This window comes from Panthera uncia, chromosome F1 (assembly GCF_023721935.1).
Source record: "Panthera uncia isolate 11264 chromosome F1, Puncia_PCG_1.0, whole genome shotgun sequence".
Lineage (NCBI taxonomy): Eukaryota > Metazoa > Chordata > Mammalia > Carnivora > Felidae > Panthera > Panthera uncia.
The window spans coordinates 53,657,674-53,679,711 of NC_064813.1; the positions used below are offsets into that span (position 1 = coordinate 53,657,674).

A 22,038-nucleotide genomic window follows, 5' to 3' on the forward strand; every position below is an offset into this window, starting at 1 on the left:
GCTTTTTAGTGCTTTGTCAAATGAAATCCTTGCTGCCATCACATCATGAACTACGTAAGAGGACAAATAAAAAACCATGAAGAATCCAGACACTAAACTGAAAGGAAAGCATGTTATTTAAGGTTGCACTGGCTACATAACTAGTGGTGGAAAATTCCCCCAAAAAACAAAGGAGTGATAACCAGTAATCTCCATCAACATTCTCAAAATTATTAAGCACATACTATAGCCTGGGTTGGATTCCTGTCTTGGGTGCTACATGTACTTGGGGATATAATACAAACATAAGCAGAAGAATAACAGAGTAAAATAGAAAGGTTACCCATTAATGAATAAAAGCATGGCAGAGACAGAAGGGACGATGCCATTTCAGAAGATGGAATGATCTCTCAAATGTGAGAAGTTGGAGAAGGTTTTGAAGAAAAGGTGTAGAATTAGAACTGTTCCTTGAAGGATATGACTCTAACAGTAAGGAGACTGGTGAGCTGCTGTGAACAAAGATATAGAATGAATGAACATAGCTGAAGAGGAGAAACCTGAAGGAGGTGTGGGGGGCATTTGAGAATGTCAGACCATCTGGAAAGGAGTGAAGTGTTGTATATAGGTCATAGGTGAGCACTGAAGGTAGAAAGGAATAAGCCTGGGTTTTATGATTAAGGCAGTGAAAACTTTTTTTGGCTGGGGCATAGCCATGTTTTAAAAATATTTCCTTGGAGTTACTTGTGATATGGATGAGAGGGAGGAAAACTGGGAGAGAGAGAGACTGAGGACAAGACTAATGTGTTATCAAAATGTAAGATTGTAAGTAACTACCCTAGGGCACTGACAGATGAAATTGGAAAGAAGGGACTAACAGGACAGGTAAAGAAATACGATGCAAACATGTCTAGATGTGGAAAGAGTGAAGGACTACACAGAGAACACATAAACTAATATTTAAATTGAAGAATGAAAAACCACTTAGGATCAGTGCTTCCCTTAACAAATGTTAGGGCTCCCTTCTCTCTGTTTCTTTCCCAGTTAATTTTTATTAACCAAACTGTAAGGTACTTGAGGGCAAAGATGTATCTTACTCATTTTGTATTCCTGGCCCTTCCCACAACAAAGACATCATAAGACTTCATTACATGTGTGTACAACTGAACCAAGAAATCTGTGGCTGAAAAAATATAGGCAAGACATCAAGTTTCTGAGTCAAATGTAACACATAATTATTTATTCATCCAACAAATGATATAAAATACTCCTATAAAATATTTTTGCGGATCAAAAAATTAGAAAAGCCTAACGAAAACACATGTAAATGAAATGGAATGGGATAAAACCGAAGTAGTAACTTTTTACTTTTTAAAGATGGAGATTTTAAAGAAGTATTTCTAGACTACGTACTTCAAAATCTATACAGATCTGACAGACCTCAAAAAAATCAAGTGTATGCTATTCAATATGACCACAATTATATTGCAACCTAAAGATACACACAGCTGTAGTGCAGACCTACATCCACCTGGAATGCTATATGGTGAACTGTCTATAATCAATGATCATATTTAAATATGAAGTTCTAAGAGAAGGATGCTATATTGCTAATGGCTCAAGTTATCACCGTTTTTGTATCCAAAGAGATCTTTAAACTTCTACTTTATTCTCCCAGGAAGCACTGGTCAATTTTAGACAACTGCTATTTAACAACAAAAATTTTACAGGTGTTATTGGCTTAAAATATTCACAAATACCTGTTGACATGTGTCTCTGGTTTGCCAGAATCCCCTTACGTGGATGACAGGCAACAAATATCTGGTTGGCATTTGCTAACTATAGTACAGGGAACCCCTTTTATTTATATGACTTCTTTGTGAATTCTCAGTTGTTCAAATTGACCTTCAGTTAGAGGATTTGCAGGCGACTTCAGTACAGAAAGTGCTTGTTAAATATTATTTGGAAGTGTTCTACCCATCACTGATTTTGAACTTTTCTGATATTAGATATCTGACATATATCTGAAGGCAAATTAGAAAACTGAGTTTTATAGACCATCAGAATAATTCTATCAGCAACATAAAAGGCAGAAAACCAAAGTTAAACCTTTGAAGAAAGTGAAATGTTTGCAACATTTCTGTTTCTCCAATTTTGATTAAAAAAGAAAGAAAGAAAGAAAGAAAGAAAACTAATGGGGACTCTGGCAATGTCATCACCATTTTAAACAACAAGGAGAAGGGGTATTGAGTCTCCATCTGTGGAATCAAATGGTTACCAATCAGCAGTCTTAATTTCTAAAGAAAACATTTTAGAACATATTTCAAAGGTTTCTCGGGATATAAAAGAGTTAATTTTTAAATGATAAACATAATCCTTATAAGAAGTTATTTTCTAAAAACCTCAAATGTTTGCTTTTAAGGAGATTAAAAAAACAAAAACAAAAACAAAATCCAATCTTTAAACAGCCATTTCTTACAAACAACGTGATAACCTAAGAACTTATACACGAATACCAAAATGAAAAAATTTTAAAGAAGAAAGCATGGCAGTTCATGCATTTTTGAAAGTGGAATAGAAAGACTGGCCACACTGCCCAATATTTAAGTAGCCACGAAAGCAGAACTACTATATTATGATTTTAAATTTCAAAACAGACATTATGATTAAGTCCAAAGAAGAAAATGGAACACCATATAAATATATGACACCTGCAACCTTTCTTTTAATTAAAAAAATTCTCAAAAGCATCAATAGTAATATCGTTCTTTGTCAGCAAAAATGACATTCTTTTGCCACCTGTAGGTCTGTCTCCCTACAGTGAGATTTAAGAGCTGTGATCCACGTGGTCAGGAACTGGAAGAATGTCTAGGGTCTACCCCAACAGTTTGAGCAGTGCACACCCTTGTATCTTTCCCCAGGTTGTTCTAAGAGTGAAGAGAAGAAAGCACTATATTAGCTGAGGCTGAAAATTATCCAGCCTGCAAGTATTATCTCCAATCACCTTCATGTCCTGTAACTGTGTCACATCACCCTGTTTAATCTTCTCCATGGCCATTTTTATTTACTTACTCACCCTCCTCCCCCAACCAAGTTTATTTTTACTCATTAAAATATAAGCTCCTGGAACCCTGTCTGCCTTGCTCACTACATTAACCCTCAAGACCTAGAACAGTATCTAGCACAGGGTACAGACTCAATAAATAGTTTTTGAATGAATGGATACTACTCAAGTCAATCAGATTGAGTCCAATAAAATATCAGGATTCAGTCTACTGTGGATCCCACCTACTGAGGGAACAGGGACAGAACTCACATCTCTGATATAGTCTTATAACTACCCAATGTACCCTCTCTTTTGCTGTCCATGTGATCTCTCAAAACAAATCTGATTACCTTAACTGCCCGCCCCCCAGAGATTACATCAGTTCACATACATTCCCATGGACCACAGAGTCTAAAAACGATCTAACTCCTGCCTACCTTGCCAACCAAACCCTGTCTATCTTATACTCCTCCACACAACCATCCCTAACATATATTTCAGCAACACTGGATTCAGTTTCCTGAATATTCCATGATTGTTTTAAACTTAAGCCTTGCCCATCCATGTCTTTGTCTGCCAATTCCATCCTCAGTGAGTTAGTAAGCTGACTCAACACCTGAAGTCCCAGCTGACAAGTCTACCCCAGAACTTTGCCAAGTTCCAATAAAAAGGGGGAGGAAAGGAGCAAGAGAAATACAGAGGATATCATCATGCTTGAGGTAGAAATGGGACAGCTCCTAGGCACACTGTACAGGCTTAGAGAGATAATGAGGAACCATGGAGGGCAAGCACGGAAAACAGAAGAAACAGCAAGAAAGGAGACCAGAAATGGATGATGTTAAACATCAAGAAGAAGGTACTATATACTACCTGAGAAACAAAGAGGATTGGAATGGGGGATTTGGTTCCAGTGATTAAGCCGATGGAAGCAGTAAAAACATTTTAATTCTCATTTTTATTATGGCACACAACTTGATTATGCTTGTTCTTCAAGACAGCAAAGAATGCTGCAGATATTTCAAAACAACTCACACTTCCAATAGCACTTGGTAACCAGGAATAAAGCTTATTTTCTGAAGAGAATTTATTTATATTTATTAGCAACATGACAACAGAGTGAAGAAACTTCCCGGTTTCATTAACTTTTGGTTAGCAAAGGAAAAACAGATTTTAAAAGGCTTAAGTTGTAAGTGTTAACAGGATTAAATGAGTTGAGCTATATAAATGTAACTTAGGAAAGTCTCTGGCATACAGTAAGCATCACTGTAAGTGTTAGCTATCATCGCTACTATTCTCGCTGCTAGGTTCCAGATTTCTGAAGCATCACCAACACAAAGGACAATACACGAAACCAGGCCAGTTCCAGTAGTACGTAATAAGCAAAGCAAGGACAAATATTTTAAATATGTAGATAAAAAGTATAGGTGGCCAAATTTAGCAGCATCAAAATGCCAAGACTGAACACGTTCATGCATTTTTTCCTAAAGGATTTTAAAGGCTAAATATGGAGAACAGAATAAGCATTTACATACTTGTTGAATGAATATATGAATACATTACTATATATCTGTACTATTAAAAATGTATGTATCTATTCCACTTTTAATAAAATATAAGGCAATTAGACTAAATATCAATATTAATATTGATATTACTTTTAGTGGAACACAAAATGATTAGATTCAAATTTTCAAATATCAATTATAGGTATTAAATTTATACATAAAGTGTAAAGTGAATAATGACATCAAAATAGAGAGTTTTACATCAAACAAGAGACACTATTAAAATGTCTTTTGTTGAAGAAATATTACAGTTCTAGTAAGCAGTACTTTTGTATGATATAAAATCCACTTTATCTCAAAATAAGTTCTAAGAAAAAAGTATCAATTTCCAGCATAAAATCTGGAACTCAAGCTGACTTTGAGATGAGATAAAAACTAAATTATTAACATACACAGTAATAGATTAGAATATATATATTATATATTTAGAATATTAAAAAAATCTAAATATATATTCTTTATGGATTCTGCAAAGTATCCCAAAATGCTTTAAGAATACAAACAAATATCAATTCACTGAGACTACAATTAAGCACTTAGTCACTGAATTCCACTAAAAAATATTGGATAACTAGTTAGCACGTAGTCAAATTACAGTTGGGGGCACACACCACATGTATTTTTAAACATCATTTTAGATATGTTTTCTATTACAAAATTTCTTAGACTAGTCTAAGAGAAAACTTTATGTAGTTCCCTTATTTAAAGCAAATCCATTTAAAACGGCCCTTCTGTTGTAAAAGGCTATAAATCAGACTACATATTTCTACTCCAGTATCGTAAGAAACAATAAAAGGTTGAGCAAGTCATACAGAGTAAATCATTATAGCATCATCATCATTATCAATAAGCCACTCATGAAATCTGGTCTGGTCTTCTATGATATACTTCACAGAAAGAGAAATATATACAATCCTTTCTCTTATACAACGGACTGACTTAAGATTCTAAACAGATATAAATTATTTTCAGGGCTATTTCATTGTTGGAAATAAACAGTATGCTTACTTGTACCGCATGACAATTGAGATGAAAGGTTGGTGTTCACATTTTGTTCAGATATTTAACTTGAGAAACATGTATGAATAAAAAGTCCATTAAATCAGCTTCATTTTCTTTGACAGAATAACCACCCCCACCATCACCACTATACTTGTTCTCATTCCAACTATACCAAAAAACAAAACAAAACAAAACAAAACAAAACAAACCTGGACTAAAATGATGATTAAACTTTTAAGTAGAACCCTATAACCTTTAGGTAGAATTCCTTATGTAATATTTATGCTGGACTTCAGGTACCACAATTAAACGGAGCCATTTATTTCTTGATCTTTCAAGATCACTCAATTTGAATGCTAACTCAGATAAATGTAACAACTGGTCTAAGACCATCAGTTTAAAAACTTTTTTTTCAAAAATCTCTCACCTACAGAAAACAGTGATTAATTAGGATGCTTAAGGGTAGAATATCTTGGCTATCAGAAATGTTACGCTTAAGTCAGGTTAATTGGATTCACTTTGTAAGTACTATATCCCCAAACAGACTCTCTGATGGATCATTACTCTGAGGATGATTTACTCTGAATTGTACTTGATGCAAAAATTCTGGAAATATGGGAGATTCACACTGAATCTCCTGGATAATGGTCCCAGAATATTCCTCAGAATTAATTATCATTTGCTTAATTCTCCAAAAAGAGGTAAATATTAGAGGCTGGTTAGCTAGGCTCCAAAAAAACCCCAGTGCTTTATTCTAACCGGAGAGCAATAGTTAATTCCTTTCCACATTAAATTCTCAGAACCGTGACTGCATTCACACATCACGTATATGGGCAAAATTATTTTTTTAAACCAGGTAACCAAAACCTCCTAAATAGGAGAGGTTTTTTGCAAATGAATGGCTTAATGATCAGAGGTTAGGGGGAAGTGTTTAGAACAGTTTTTTAGTCCACAATCAGGCTTTGAGATTTAATGCAATAGCTGTCAATCTAAACTCATTCGAAATTATTCTTCGCAGTCATATTAAAGACAAGGCCTGGCTCAAATATAAATGAAGTATAAAAGAAACATAAAAGGCTGCCATATAAAGCACTTTAAATATTAGCTGTAAAGGCATATCATATATAAAATGTTTAAAGTTTAAAAGTCTAAAATTCTGCATTTGACCCATAATACAAATGTTCTCTAAATCATGAGATTCTATATTTAATATGTCTAACATAACAGTAACTATCATTTATTTAGTATATACTATGTGACAAAAATGGCGCTGGCCCAATTATGTACACATAATCTCATTTAATCCTGACAACACTTCTGCAAAGTAAATATTATCATCTGTTTAACAGGAAGAGGAAATGACATTCAATTTGTAATTACAAGTAAAAAGAAGAACCAGAGTGGGGATTCACAAAGTTCAGACTTCTAAACCTATGAATTTTCCGTGATTACCACATCACCCAGCTCAGTAAAACTAGGTAGAGTCGATCCTCATTACTATTTGCAGGTTCCACATTTTCAAGTTTGCCTACTCACTAACATTTATCTGTAACCCCCAATTATTTTTTTAAGATTTTATTTTTAATCTCTACACCTAACGTGGGGCTCAAACTTACAACCCTGAGATGGAGAGTCGCATGCGCCTCGGAATGATCCCACTCCCAAATCAGTTCTTGTACCATTCACACGGACATTCAGGAGCAGTGAAAAATCTGTCACCTGGCACACATGTGCTTTCCCCACCGAGGTCACGTAAGACGACAGTGTGCATTCCTATTTCAGCTCTAATACTGTAAACAAGTGTCCTTTCTGTGGCTTATTTAGTGCCACGTGTTTCACAGTTTTGTGCTTTTTGTTGGAAATTCACGGTTTGCAATGAACCCCACACATGGTGAAGTGCTGACTAGGGTTTCTAAGCACAAGGCCATGATGGGCCTTAAGGGGAAATACGTATGGTAGATAGGCTTTGTGCAGGTATAGGTTAGAGTGCTGCTGGTCGGAGTTCAATATTAATGAGTCAACAATATATATTAAGTAAGGTGTTTTTAGACAGAAAGATACATAAAACAAGGTTATGTACTGATCAACTGATAAAAATGTCATGACTGGAGGCTCAAAGGAACTTAACCTGGTATTTCCCTTAGGAGCAATGGTTCAGTATTTGCTAATCAGCATTCAGGGCAACTTTAGAACATAATTATGGTGAATAATTAAAAGTCCAACTGAAAACTTTCCATTAATATTTCAGTAAAAGATTCTTCTGTCATGTCCTTCAAAGATCATCATTATAGCTGTGCAATCATTACTCATCTGCGTAAGAGAAAGAAACCTTTTGTTGCCATTCTGTTTAATGGGTTGCAGCTACGTGTTTGACTTTGCTCAGAAAACTGACCTCTTACAACCAATCTGGCTTTGCAGTGTGAAAGTCTAAGGAATTAAATTTCAGTGTGAAAGTCTAAGGAATTAAATTTCATTTCTTATTACTGGATGTCATTGGTACTGTTTAAATATGACTGCTTTGTGAGATTATGATTTTTAAAATGTGATGGTTACATACAATACGGACAGTATGAGCAGCAACAACAACACTTAGCAGAGGGATTTAAAAATATCAGCACAAATTGGAACTCTTACCTTTCTTGCCCAAGTCAGATATTTTATTGAAAAAAAAAAAAAATTACAGTACTTAAAAATCCAAACAAGGACAATTCAGGATTGAAAGAAAGAAAACCTGAAGGAGCTCATTGTCTTCAGTAAAATTTGAATACAAAAAAATGTAGACCAGGAAAACAGTTTATGGCCTAATGCACTAGGTTCCATGATAAACACACATATATAGTATATCTCCATCAAGTGAAACTTAATCACCTTTTTACAATTTAGAGAGGGAAGGCAGCTTTTACTATGGTTAAGCCATGTATCATCAATACCATGAAGCTAACCTATCAGATGTAATAGCTTCTATAAAATACCACAGTGAGATTGCAATAAGCCTAGAAAATGGGCTACAAATCCCAGCTATGCTCAAGCAAGCAGTGAACCAAAAATAAAAATAGGTAAAACTGAACCAAGAACTAGATAGCATTCATCTAGATTCATGATTGGTAAGGCAAAGTTCATAGGCCAAGGTTTTAAAGTGACTTATTCAGATCTAAAAGACAGTCATTATACAAAATAAAATAAAAGCATTTATGTAATTCAGAAAAGAAATCATGAATTTTTACTCCAAAGGACACAGCACAAGGAAGCTTACTTACAATGACCAAATACCACATTATTGTACCTCTAAAATATCACTTTAAATATGCAAAGGTAAAGATACTCAAAGTTGCACTTTATCATATTTAATCTCCCCAGTTTAGACAAGCAATCTAAAAGATGTCACACATTCCTGCTTAATACATTTTCCGGAATCTTTCAGATTATAATACTTTCAGGTAAAGAAATGTCAACTTTAAGTTTCTTTTCCAATCATCATATTTAAGTCCATGAAATGCTGAATTAACAATTAATCCATACAATAATATAAAAATACATGTATTAAATCACAGTTTTAATCAATTGGAACTTAATAAAAATATTAAACATTTTAATGTATCATTTTGAAGAATTCAAATGGCCTGAACGTTGTATAGTGTCTAAATTATACCATCAATAGAAATGTTACATTTTTCCCTCTGCTTGCGAAAACGAGCTCATGCGAGTATTTGACACTCACGCTGACACGCAAGATCTGTCCTTCTAAAGGTGCGCACGCAGCTCTCACTTTAAACGTGACAACATGATTCGGAGGCATACAGTATTAGCTGAAACACCAGCTTTCACATGATTTCCATAAGCTCTGAGCCAAAACGATAATTTTGAGTGGTTTCAGGTATTAGACAAAGCAGATATTTTAAAAAAGTAATAGTCAATGAATGAACTAGCACAGGCTAGTTATCACTGTAGTTAGCTTAAAACTAGGATGATTTTTTTTTGTGGTACAATGAACACTATACTGTAAGATACAATGGGTTTGCAATACAGAGCAGATTATCCAAGTAGAAAGCAAACTGAACAAAACAGAAATTCTAGTAAAGGTGATCAACCTTACCTACTACTCATCTTAGCCCTTGTTAAAATACCCTGAGTAAAATGCAAATATTTTAAATAATGCTGGTTATATAAGACTTCTCTAAAAATGAACCATAAATGTCAATGCATCATGTTTATTTACAACAGTCAGAGATGTAAGAATTCGTTTTTAACCAGTCACAATAGAAACATTAAGGAATACTTATGTGAGATCTGGAAGTTTTCAGTTTTCTAGCTTTTGTTAGCATTTTGGCAAAGCAAGTAATACATAAATGGATTCAATGTAAAAAAAATCATAAAAGAGAAAAATATATAAAATTTACAGTAGTTTCAACCCACCCTGGGCCAACCTACATCCCTAGAAAGCCTCCCCAAGCAGGTTCACTTCTGACTAAAGGAAGAATACCAGTCCTCCAGCAAAAACAGCCCCATCTTTTCATCAAAGAGGCTCTCACTTCAATGATACTCCTCCAGGGGAAGAGGACAGGAGCCAGGTTCCCTCGAATGTCATTCCCCAGATGTTCAAAACGTAACTAATTTATTAGCATTAGAAGATTTGGTTTATAGGGGAATCTCACTGGTCCAGTTTGTAGCCTACAAAAAAATGGATTATTTTTAAGTATAACATTAGAAAATGCATAAAGGATGAGGATGTGGCTTTTTATTCCATAGAAATGGATACATTTCCAAACATGACAACTAAACAGAAAAGCATGCCTACCATTGAAGTTGTGGTCCCTCCTGATTTTTTAATGTTCTTGGAAGGCAGTCCATGAAGGCGACTGAGTCTAGCTTGGAAACCTGGAAAATCAAAGCACTCAATTTAGAAGATCCTACGATCATTATTCCCATCAATACAGACTTCAGAATAAGTTGGAAGCGGGAAACGTCTTCAACAGTAGTGGGGGAAATGCAAAACACACTTAAAAGATCTGAAGCAATGCCTAGTAGAGTTCTAATGAGGTTAGCACACAACTACTGATTATTTGAGAACTAGGGCATTATTCAGGGCTTTTCTTTCCTCCTAATTCACCTTTCTAGTATTTCAACATTTTCACAATGGTCCTAGCAAGAGAGGAAGTCAACCTTTCTAATAATTCAAATGCATGATAAATGTAGTAGCTGAACTACTATTCAACATGTTCCTTTATAGCATCTTGTGCTAGACTCTTTCATCTCCCTTTTAGCCTAATTTCTTTTAATGAGTGTGTGTGTGTGTGTGTGTGTGTGTATGTATACATATATGTGTATATACACACACATATATATATATGTAAAAGCCCACAATATCTAGCAGTCAGGAAGCACCACTGACCTCTTCTTCCCGGATGTGACATAAGAGGGAAAGAACCAGTTAAGATACTTTCAAAGACAGGATCTGGTAAATTTTTGTCTAGCTCGGTAGGATCTTCCTTTTCCCACCAGGGCACGACCCCAGTGATGCCACATGCTCCACCTGATTCCTTCTCATAAAACCAGTCACTCTGCTCATCGTCACCTGTGCAAAAACAAGAAATCCCCCCAAAGCTTCAGTTTTATTATCCAAATACACAGGGTTATCAGATTTAGGTTTCTAAAAAATACAAGACAGAAATTATATCTGAATTTCAGAGAAATGATTCTTAATATAAAGTACTTGCATAAAATTTTAGTATGTCTACATACTGCATGGAACATACTTATACTAAAAAATTATTTGTGATCTATCTAAAAATCAAATATAACTGGGGATCCTGTATTTTATCTGGCAATCGTATACACGATCTATACACAAAACTTTTGATTCTACACCACAGCTATAGTGTTTAACACTATAACAAGAACTTCCATCAACAAAAACATAAGCTGCTATGTTTTAGAACCAATTTAAATATGTGAAAAACAATAATACTGGTTAATTCTATGGCAAAAACTGTACAGAAATCCATTTAAGTTACTACCCTTTCCAAATTAAAGAAAAACAAGCCTTAATCTCCTGCCGGGAATTAAAAGTATAAAACTGTAGAAGCCGTTCTCTGCAGCTGATAATGGTATATAATTAGCTTAATTTCATGATTTGTATGGAGTGTAAAAGGGGAAACAATCGTGAACAGATGTGACTAAATGAAATTAATCTGATTAAGTTCATTAAGAAACAGTTGTGAAAAAGTTGATTTTAAATGAAAAGTGACAGTACCACAGCGTTTAGGAAGAAAGTGTGCTGGATTACTATAAGCAAGGTATTGTTAAAACAGAACACTATCCATACTAAGTTTAACTTTTGGGAACATCCATGAGTGTAAGTAACCATGGAGAAATGATCCATTTAAAATTCAGTTCAAAATGTACCCTTGATGTGAATCAACAGTATTTTGTTTTTAAAACAGGAATAATAGACATGTAAGTAGACAAAACTACAGAAGGCAGATGGCTTTTAAAAGTATGTGACAAGCAGCATTTTGAATATGATCTCAGATTCATTCAAGTCTTCGTGTTTCTTAGAAAAACTGCTAATTCTGGTTTTTAAGAGGGTCATCACAAATGCCATAAAGTTTTTTCCTTTACAGAAAGAGATTTCTGATTTCCAAAATCTCTTACTACAAATATTTTTAAAAGCAAACTAGAAAAAACGCAAAGCTTCAACTGCAAATGACTCTATGGAAAAACAGCCATACTTCAAATTATGAGGGAGTGAAAATTTTAAAGCATTTGGAAAGCCAAAGCCACCAGTTTATTTCAACAGAAAATTTAATAAAAATTAATTTAAAAAAAGCCACATTTCAAAGCACATAAATATTAGTACTTTTACTGAGAACTATAAATTAAAATTTCCCAGAGCAGGTATAAATACAAGAAAAAAAAGGGAGTCACTTGAAACTGATTACCCAAGATCTTAATTCCAATTGAGACAACATTATAATAGAAAAATGAGGTTATTTTATTTTGATGTGATGTACAACTTTGTTCTATTTAATAGGGAAATCCAGTAGCTAAAGATGAAGAGCTTGAGTGCTGAAGTCAGACAGACAAATCAGAATTGGAATGTTTTGTAACTGGGAAGTTACCTCAACTTTATTAGACTGGGTTTCATCATCCGCCCAAAAAAGGAATCTCACAGGGTTTTCTTAAGAATAATGGAAAAGCAGAAGAGCCTGCGTGGTTCAGCTGGTTATGTGCCGACTTTGGCTCATGTCATGATCTCATGGCTCTCGTGAGTTCAAGCCCTGCATTGAGCTCTGTGCTGATAGCTCAGAGTCTGGAGCCTGCTTTGGATTCTGTCCCCCTCTCCCTTTGCCCCTCGGCCACTCACTTTCTGTCTCTGTCACTCAAAAATGAATGTTAATTTTTTTTTTTTTTTTAAAGAATAAGAGTCTAAAGTAAATTGAATGAAAAACACCACTTAGAAATGTAAAATATAAAAAGCTCGTAATAAATGCTAGCACATTATTTTAAACCATTCAAAGCTTTTCCAAGATTGATGGACTTGTCCAAAGTTATTTTTTAAAGAAGTTTTTGATTTCATTTCATTACCAAATTCAACATTTGTAACTCTGGGTAGGCACATGTATTGAAATGAGAGTTTAGGTATATTATCAAGGCAGTTAAGCTCACTCTGAGTCCCGAAGTTCTAACATATTTCAGCAAAGTCTCTTAACTTTAAAAAGTCTATGGTCTCTAAAACAGTATGTGCTTATTTATCTGGAATATATATGATTTATAAGTAAGAAAAAAATTAATGATCATTTATTTTATTCCTATTGTCAAGAGGAAGAAAAGACTAAGAAACGAATGTGTAGGCAGCTATTATTTTGTTCTTTTTTTTTGTATCATTAGACTATTTATAATTTAAAACAATAAATTTTGGTTTGGTCCCTTAGAACTTATTACTGCTTTGCTCTAAAGAGTCTCAAGAAAGGAAGTATTTGTGGTAAGTATTCGTAGATATTCCTTTAGCCCCCTTATTGTCCTATTTTCTTCCCAAATGGGTAGTTTCAAAATAATGCCATGTTGAAGTGTGAAAAGCTTCAGGAAACTTTGAAGATGTAAAAGATCCAAGTTGTAAGACATTACTGTTTAACAGTTTACAATCCTGAATTCATGAAAGCTGTCTAATTACTTACAAACTGGATAGGATGAATAAATGTCACGGCTGAATAAAAATGACAAATGACTTGCAAATCCATCTTTATTAATGCTTACACAGTATTAAATGCATTTGGAATCAGGTGGAGAATGAGAACCAGTGTCTTGTGAACTTGCTAAGAGACAAAATTGAAAAGACTGAGGTATGTAAAGCTTTCTTAAGGAAGATAATCCTTCCTTAATATTATTAGCCCCACATACTAGCTTTTGGAGGTAATCAATTACGTTAGGTCATGAAGACAGGATACCCTTCATAGTATAAAAAAGAACTCAAGCCCAGTCCACTAAGCAGGTGTGTGTAAGGTAAAGGGATTGCAGTCATCAACCTAGGACATAACTAGCAATAAGCACAAACTTTCAAATGAAGACGTTTTTCCAAAGGAATAAAAAAAATAGATTTCAGTACCTTGCCTTCCCTCATCATTGGTAAATAAACCAGCATCGGTGCTGCTGAGACTGCTGGAATCACTGTAATAAGGGAGAAGAAAAAAAAAAAAAAAAAAACAGATCAAAAGAACAATTGATCTCTCAGTCGTAAAATTTTAAAGAGACACGGCAGCTCAGAGATGAAACTTAAGCCTGACAAAGATCTGAAAGAAAATAAGATGATTTTTTTTTAATCAAACTGCAAATATTCTGGTTCCATTAACTACAGCGCATATTATTTTTGGCACATAAAACCACAGGAATCTAATGGGACCCTGACAGTAAGCCAGATGTGACTGCAACGAGGTGCTGACACAATTGATGCATTTTATTATCTGCTTTCATCAAATGCTCACTGCTCCTTTCTTATGCCGTGTGCAATTCAGCCTGAGCCCGGAACACCGCTGCTCAATAAAATGGGGAAAGTCTCAATCAAAAGCAGCCTAAGCCTTTCTTCAGCACATGAAATACAAGGGTCTGGGATGAAATTACTTTTCATAACCACATTTGCAAATATTCTGGAAAAGACATTACTTAAGAATTCACAACAACTCTATTACTTAGCATGGAAGAAAAAAGTTTACAACGGTAACAATCCGTTAAGTCAAAGTTAAAATCCCTCTGAGCAAAACACTCAATATTGCCAATATTAAGGAGGGGGTATGTAAAAATAATATGTACTCCATACTTCCATAGAAGTTCAAGTATGATACAAAGGCAAATTTCACAAACAAATTAAAACAAATAGTAGATATTCGACTGACATGAATAAACTGTCACTATTAGTTCTAACAGAAGCAATGCTTATATGAAAATCTAGTTAGTTGAAAAACACAAAAACAAGATCATGTAATAACAGCCTTCTCCTCTAAAGAAAATTGATGATCTTCTTTAAAAATTCTCATATACTTCTTCTTCCTGTAATTTTTAATTTTAACCAATTAGGAAACTACCTCAGGTGAATTTTATACTTTTCCTGTTTACATGTATAACTCTATAACCTGACTTATTAAACAAAATTAATCTGTTTTAAAGTATTTAAATTGAGAGTTCTGGATTGAAACCACAAATGAGATCTAAACCCAAATGTTTTCTGAATATAGAATATCATTTCAGTTGTTTTATTTATTAAAAATAAATAAAAACAAAAAGCATAAAATTTGTTAAGTGGCACATTTTACCAAGGAACTCTAAGTTGGTACCTTTTTCTTTAACTTTCTTCATTAGTGCTTTCCTGTCTGCCTATATCAACACAACCCTAATATATGGCCTTATCATATATACCTTGAATCACAATTCTTTTTCTGAAATCCTTGAGGCAAAATGTATTTAAAATTCACAACTTTTCAAATTTTGGGAAGATATGTTCTAAAATGACTAGATGACAAATAAGGGTCTGGGGTAGCACTCAGAATCAAACCTATTACTATATATTTTTTTCAATTGAGTGAATATCCACATTAAATAGAGTTCAAGTTAGGTCTGGCCTCAAATGAATGAATTAGTTTTTCACAGCTTTCAGAATTCAGATTTAAAGATAAAGGATTGTGAAACTATGTGCTTTCTTTTCTTTCTTTCTCTCTCTCTCTCTCTCTTTTTTTTTAACAATAGTCTTCTCATTTCTGAGTTCAGATTTACCTCTTTTAATATAGTCTACATCTAACCAGGCTCATCTTTTCCAAATAGAACTTGCTGACTAAAAATATTACGATATCTTGGATGGGATCCTGGAACCGAAAAAGAATATTAAAGAAAAACAAGGGAATTCTAATAAAGTATTGACTTTCATTAATAATGTGTCAACATTGGTTTATTGATTCTCACAAGTGTACCACAACAGGGGAAACTGGGTGCAGGATATATGGGAATAGGATATCCAGAAACTCTCTGTACTATCTTTGCAACTTGTCTATAAAACTAAAAGTATCCTAAAAGAAAATGTTGATAAAACACATGTGCATATCTATACATATACACATAAACTAAATAAATAAAATAATAAAATGTTTTCTATTAAAAACCTAAAATTACTGCCCCATACTTTTTGGATTAAATATAGATTTCAAGGCTCTATATGGATGATCCCAACCTAAATTCTCCCTATCTCTTTTGTTTATGTTCTTTCTCCAAGTGGCATCCCAATCTTCTCTCTTCTCTCTCTGCCTGCTTACTCTTCTGAAAGATATAAGGAAATCAGACTTCCCCCTCTGAGAGCAGCTCTTAGTCCCTAATGACCCTGGTCTTCATTTGGGATCTTTTTACGTGTGTTTTAAACAACATGTTTCTTTATTTGTATTTCACCTCATTGACATCTAGCTAGTTGCTCTAAGTGTACCATGTAGGTGTCAGCATGTCCGATAAACCAGCCCAAGAATTTATATGGAAGCAGGGCTTTTCATTTTCAGCATCTGACAGCCATTATGGCTCATCTCCAAGGACACCTCTTCCCACTTTTTTTTTTTTTTCTTTTTCTTTTTTAAAGCATGAGTTTTACAGCATGGTGTTCAGAGAGACTATATCCCATGAATGCTGGTCAAATTTGCATTTGTACACTAATCCCAATCCCCTGTGCCCCAATCTGTTCATTTCCCATATTTTTGATTCTTGAAACAAGACATCATCTGAGAGTCCTCTTTCTCTTTTGTCCTCCCCAGTACAGTCAACCTTCCACTGATTCCAACTCTTAAAAGTGTTCTATTTTTTTTTTTCCCTTTACTATCACTGCCATAATCCACCTCTCACTTAAGGATGGATTAGAGGTCAGTCAAAGCTAAAAAAACACTGTTACTGAGATCATGTTACCTTGAGAAAGTGTAAATCTAATTGAGTTTTTTCGTTGTTAAAATTCCTCCCATTACTTCCCAGGCCTTTAAAACATGCTTACTGCTGTAGCCTCAGCCCCCACTTCATGTTCTAGTCATAATGAACTACATGTACTTTACCAAATACATCCCACTTTGCTCCACAATCCATGCCTTAGCACTTGCTTAAATCATAGCTCCTTTTGGAAATCTTCCCTGACCAATACTTTCCGCTCAGCACACTTCATTTTCATTGTTTGCTTGTCTGCTATTCTAAACTATGGGGCTGCAGGGAACAGGCACTGCCTTACTTAGCAATCTTCCCACAGAGAGAATATGCATCTGAGTGACAATAAAAATAGTTACACGGCTAAGTTTAAAATCAAAGAAAGAAATACTTAAAAAAATGATTCAGGAGTGAAAACATCCTCTTTGAAAATTGGTACCTGGGCTGTTGACTGCTGGGTAGACTGATTATATCTAATAGATACTCAAATATTTTTTACAGTGAAGAGAAATCAAGAGAGTTGCATCTCATTTTTCTTCCAGGGTTGATGTCTGTCAATAAAAGGCAGACATCAATAAAAGGAGGGGCTTGAACAATCAATCCAAAAAGCTGTAATCTGTAAATAATCCAGAAATGAATACTTAGTCTCCACTACACATATGCTCTCTCCCAGCAACTGAGCAAGATAATCACTTTCAAGTCAAGCTTAGTAGTCCTCAGTCACAATGGCTCAATACTACCATACAAATAATTTTCACTATGGTATTAAAATGCTGTCTTTTTTTTTTTTTTTTTTTTTGGAAGAAAAGCAGATACCATAAACTTCTCAAAGCCTTTCTGAAACATTTTTTTTGTTTTGAATAATTTTTACTTCCTTAGAAAAATAACATAAATAGCAAACCATCTCTAATAAAAGCCCCATCCTATAAATTTTACCAGATCCTATTCATGTTTGTAATCATATTTATAAGCAAATACATATGTATATACAAAATAGTATGTATTATTAAATACATATATATGAAGTCCATGGTCTTCAGTCTACATGATTAAGATGAGGTTAGTCTTACAAATTAAAATCAAATACTCTTTCCCAGTAAGCAATGTTTTCTTTCTTTTCTGGATCATAGTTCTGAGTCTGGTTGTAAGAACATGCCTAAAAAGATGAACAATGTCAATACTTTCTCATTTCCTACAGTAGCATTAGTTCTGTGTAAAAGAAAAATGATCACTTACCTCTTGATGTTGTCAAAACAGTACTTAACAATTATCATGGTGGTATATCTGCTTTCTAGAATAGGTACATTAGACTGGCTGCCAAAGGATCATTGTTTTTCTCATTTGTCTAATGACAAGATCAAGTTTTTCTAGACTGTAAATTAGGTTTTACAATTCCTAAGTGATCAGAATTCCCAGTATTCCACAGACTTCTAAAAAGATCAAGCCATATCTGTTGAAGTGCTACCAATTTTTGATTCTTAAGAATCAAAATAAACTGATGAATTGTGACACTAAAAAGCACCAAAGCTAAAGCTCTATAATTAAACAAATAAATAATTATAAATCCAATTCTATGAGTTCTAAATGTGCTGTTATTCAAAAGTGCATTCTTTCCCATTGAAAATCCATTTCCTTTTCTCTTTATAGCTGAAAATTAAGTCTTTAAAACACAATGGAAAGACTTTGTTTAAATCAAATAAGCAATTTTGCTTTGTGTTAAACACCATAAAGTATAAAGAAATGTAACGATGGTTAAACAGGAATATCACTATGATTATATTTTATATTATTATAATTTATAATTATTTTAAAATAGAATTAATTAAAATACAAAATACGTTCAAGCACAAACAATGGAGACACATATTTTTATATTTAGAGAATATAAAAGTCACCTTTCACTCATGAGTTCGTCTGAGACTTTTTGCTCTTCGTAGTCCATTTTGTCCTTACTGGTCTGGCTTATTTCCTCACTTTCTAAAACTACTCCTTCATCTTGGATTTTTGGTCCTTGTCTAATTATTTTCAATTTCCTTTTTTTGACTTTGTTCTTGGTAAACTCTTGATATTGGTAAGCTCTATCACTGTCCATGTCCTGATCTCTACAACCTTCAAGGGGCTGGGTCATTGTCCGTTTGTTAGAGATGTCCTGTGGCAGGTCCACGGCCATGCGTTTCACCTTTCTCCTTCTGCGCAGAGTTCTGTTCCCAAGGTTGTCCATGGCAAAGTCAGATTCGTGCCACAGAGGTCTTTTTCCTCGTACATTATTTAAGTTTGATGATGGCCTGCGCTTAGCCACTAACATTTGGTCATCAGAGTCACTGTGATCTTTTTTATTATTATTGTGATTCTCTCTATAGTCCTTGCTTGGTTCCTCTAAACTAGAATCAGAGCCTTCACTTAAGCAGTGACCAGTCTCCCATGGGTGGTGAACATTATATGATCTCCGCTTTCTCCCTCTCCTTTTCCTTGCCTGGCGTTTCAGAGGGCAAGAAATACTTCGAGAATGATCTCCTGTTTCAGCAAATCCACCTCGAGCTTGCTCTGAGCTCTCCTCCAATGCTGAGACAAGATCATGAACCAGTTCTTCCATGGTTCGACTGAAATGCCTACATTTTCAAAAAAAGAAGAAAAAAAATTAAAGAAAATAGTATTAACTGCATTAACCTAGTTTATTACAGCAGACAATTCACTCTAAATCTAAAATTAATAGTTATTATAAAGAAATGTTTAAAAGCTATTTAATTTTTCTATCCCAGATAGTTTCAAATATTCTGACTCATTTTAAGCTCCTTTTTCATATGTAAGTTCTTTTATTAAACATACGAATTACTTCAAGATAGAGTAAGCATAATATCAGCAATGAAAGATCCCAGTAATTTCCTATTTTTACTGTGTAATTATAGAAAAGTTATTTCTGCTTAAATCCCTGCTCATTAGTCTACTCCTGCCCTTTCCCTAGAGCCAGTTTTGCTAGAACAGATATGGAGAGAGCTTTCTCAAGCCTTCCTCCAACCACCCCTCCCCCACAGCAATTTCTAAGTGAAGAAGGAAACTGTACAATCCTCTACTCACCACACGCTCTACCCAGTCACCACCATGATATGCGAGGGAGATGGAAAGACTGACAGGTACTTTCAAGATTTGTAATATATGTGAAAGGAGAGTTTAACCAGACACTAGGCATATATTTAGGCCACACTAATCTCATAACTCAGTCAAGCAGAAACTGTTCATACTCAAACTGGAGGCTCACTGGTCTAAAATGGCCCATCATTTTTCTTATAATTCATTCTGAGACAGTCTCTTCGTATTTTTTAAATAAAAAGAAACAAACAAAAACCATTAAACTATGTTACCAGTGAGAAAATGATCTGCTTGTCAGCTAGGATAAGCATTCTTTACGGACTTGTATAAATTATATCGACCCTTTCCAAACCCAACTCCCAAAGATTCTAGATCGGTTGGTGATGGAAAGCCCAAAATTCCAATTTTATTTTTTAAACAGTATAGTTAATTCAAACATGTATCTTTCTTATACAGATCATGAACAATCATTTCTGAGTCTTAGAAGGACCTAGGGATCAAAATATCCTCAACTACAGAGGTCTATATAACTTCTAAATCTATAGTAGGGGTAGGCACACTTTTCTCTAAAGGGCCAAACAGTAAACTGTTAGGCTTTGCACTCTATTAGGTCTCTGTCATAGCCACTCAACTTTAGCCACCGTAAGGTGAAAATAGCCCTAGGCAATACATAAATGAATGGCTGTGTTCTAATACAATTTTATTTACAAAACCAAGTGATGGCTGGCTACAGTTTGCTGACCCTGGTTTATATAGTCTCTACAGTCTATAATTTGAGGCATTTGCAGGTTCCTTATAATAATTTTTCATTTTGTGTTTTCATTTGAATAATCTGAAAACACACATTTTAATTCAATTGGATTTACTACTTATAAGATAAGATGATTCACACATACAGCTTCTAACACAAGAACTTACTATGTGCTTGGCCCATTTTTAAATGTTTCATATGCATTACCTCATTTCATTCTCACATAATAACCTTATAAGGTGGTATATGAGACGCAAAGAGACACTGACATTAAGGGCAATTTGCCCAAAGTGACACACCTAGAAAATGGTAGAAACAGGTTTCAAACTCCAGCAATCTGGTTCTAGAGCCTGAATGCTCAACCAACTGCAGCCAAACAAGGGATTCTAGTACCACACAATTCCAGTATCCAGTTTGCATTTGTTTATGAGTGATGTAGCAGCAGGTGGTACTATTTTAATTTCTGAGACAGATTTAATATATATCTGTGTAAAGCCAAATGACTCACACTTAGCATTATATTCTTTTGAACAGAAAAGACAAATGGGAGACCTGAATCAAGGGCAGTATAGGTGGTGGAAGTTAGTTGAATCCAAAGCCCCCGATGCTGTAGTCATCAGTGAAATGTACATTGTGAGCAATTAACTAAATGGGACACACTTTTTCATTAAAAAAGAAAAAAATTATGTTTATTCATTTTTGAAAGACAGGGAGAGACAGAGCACAAGCAGGGGTGGGGCAGAGAGAGAGGGGGACACAGAATCTGAAGCAGGCTCCAGGCTCTGAGCTGTCAGCACAGAGCCTGACACAGGGCTTGAACTCACCAACGGTGAGATCATGACCTGAGCCGAAGCCGGATGCTCAACCGACTGAGCCATCCAGGCACCCCGACATAGTCTTTCATTTAATGTGGGCATTGTATTTTCCTGATCTATCTCCTTTAGCATTCTGAATTAACATGGTGACTGAAGTATATATTTTAAATAAAATCTGGAAAGCCACTAAAAGGGTCCTATATATTACTCAGGTTTTAGAACCCTGCATTTGGTTATGAGAAATAGGTGTCACGTAGGAATTAGCATTAAGCCAAAAGAAGGGCTACCATTCTGACTATACTGATAAGCCAAATGGGTCTTTTCTCCATCATCTCTATGTTAATAATCACATTTTTGTTTTCCCTT

The 22,038-nt window shown here is 34.6% G+C and overlaps 1 protein-coding gene across 4 annotated transcripts in view; it reads right to left on the reverse strand.

Moving 5' to 3' along the window:
• GPATCH2 (G-patch domain containing 2) overlaps positions 1 to 22,038 on the reverse strand; it is a 180,633-nt gene that overhangs the window by 150,390 nt on the left and 8,205 nt on the right. For 3 of the 4 annotated variants that reach the window (XM_049635215.1, XM_049635216.1, XM_049635217.1), the window contains exons 2-5: positions 18,915 to 19,628; positions 14,192 to 14,253; positions 10,979 to 11,161; positions 10,385 to 10,464 (exon numbers count right to left, since the gene is read on the reverse strand). In XM_049635215.1, coding sequence (XP_049491172.1) covers positions 10,385 to 10,464; positions 10,979 to 11,161; positions 14,192 to 14,253; positions 18,915 to 19,628 — 1,039 coding nt within the window. Of the gene's footprint in view, positions 1 to 5,125; positions 10,258 to 10,384; positions 10,465 to 10,978; positions 11,162 to 14,191; positions 14,254 to 18,914; positions 19,629 to 22,038 lie in introns of those variants that run through there. The other variant, XM_049635218.1, reaches the window with a different exon arrangement.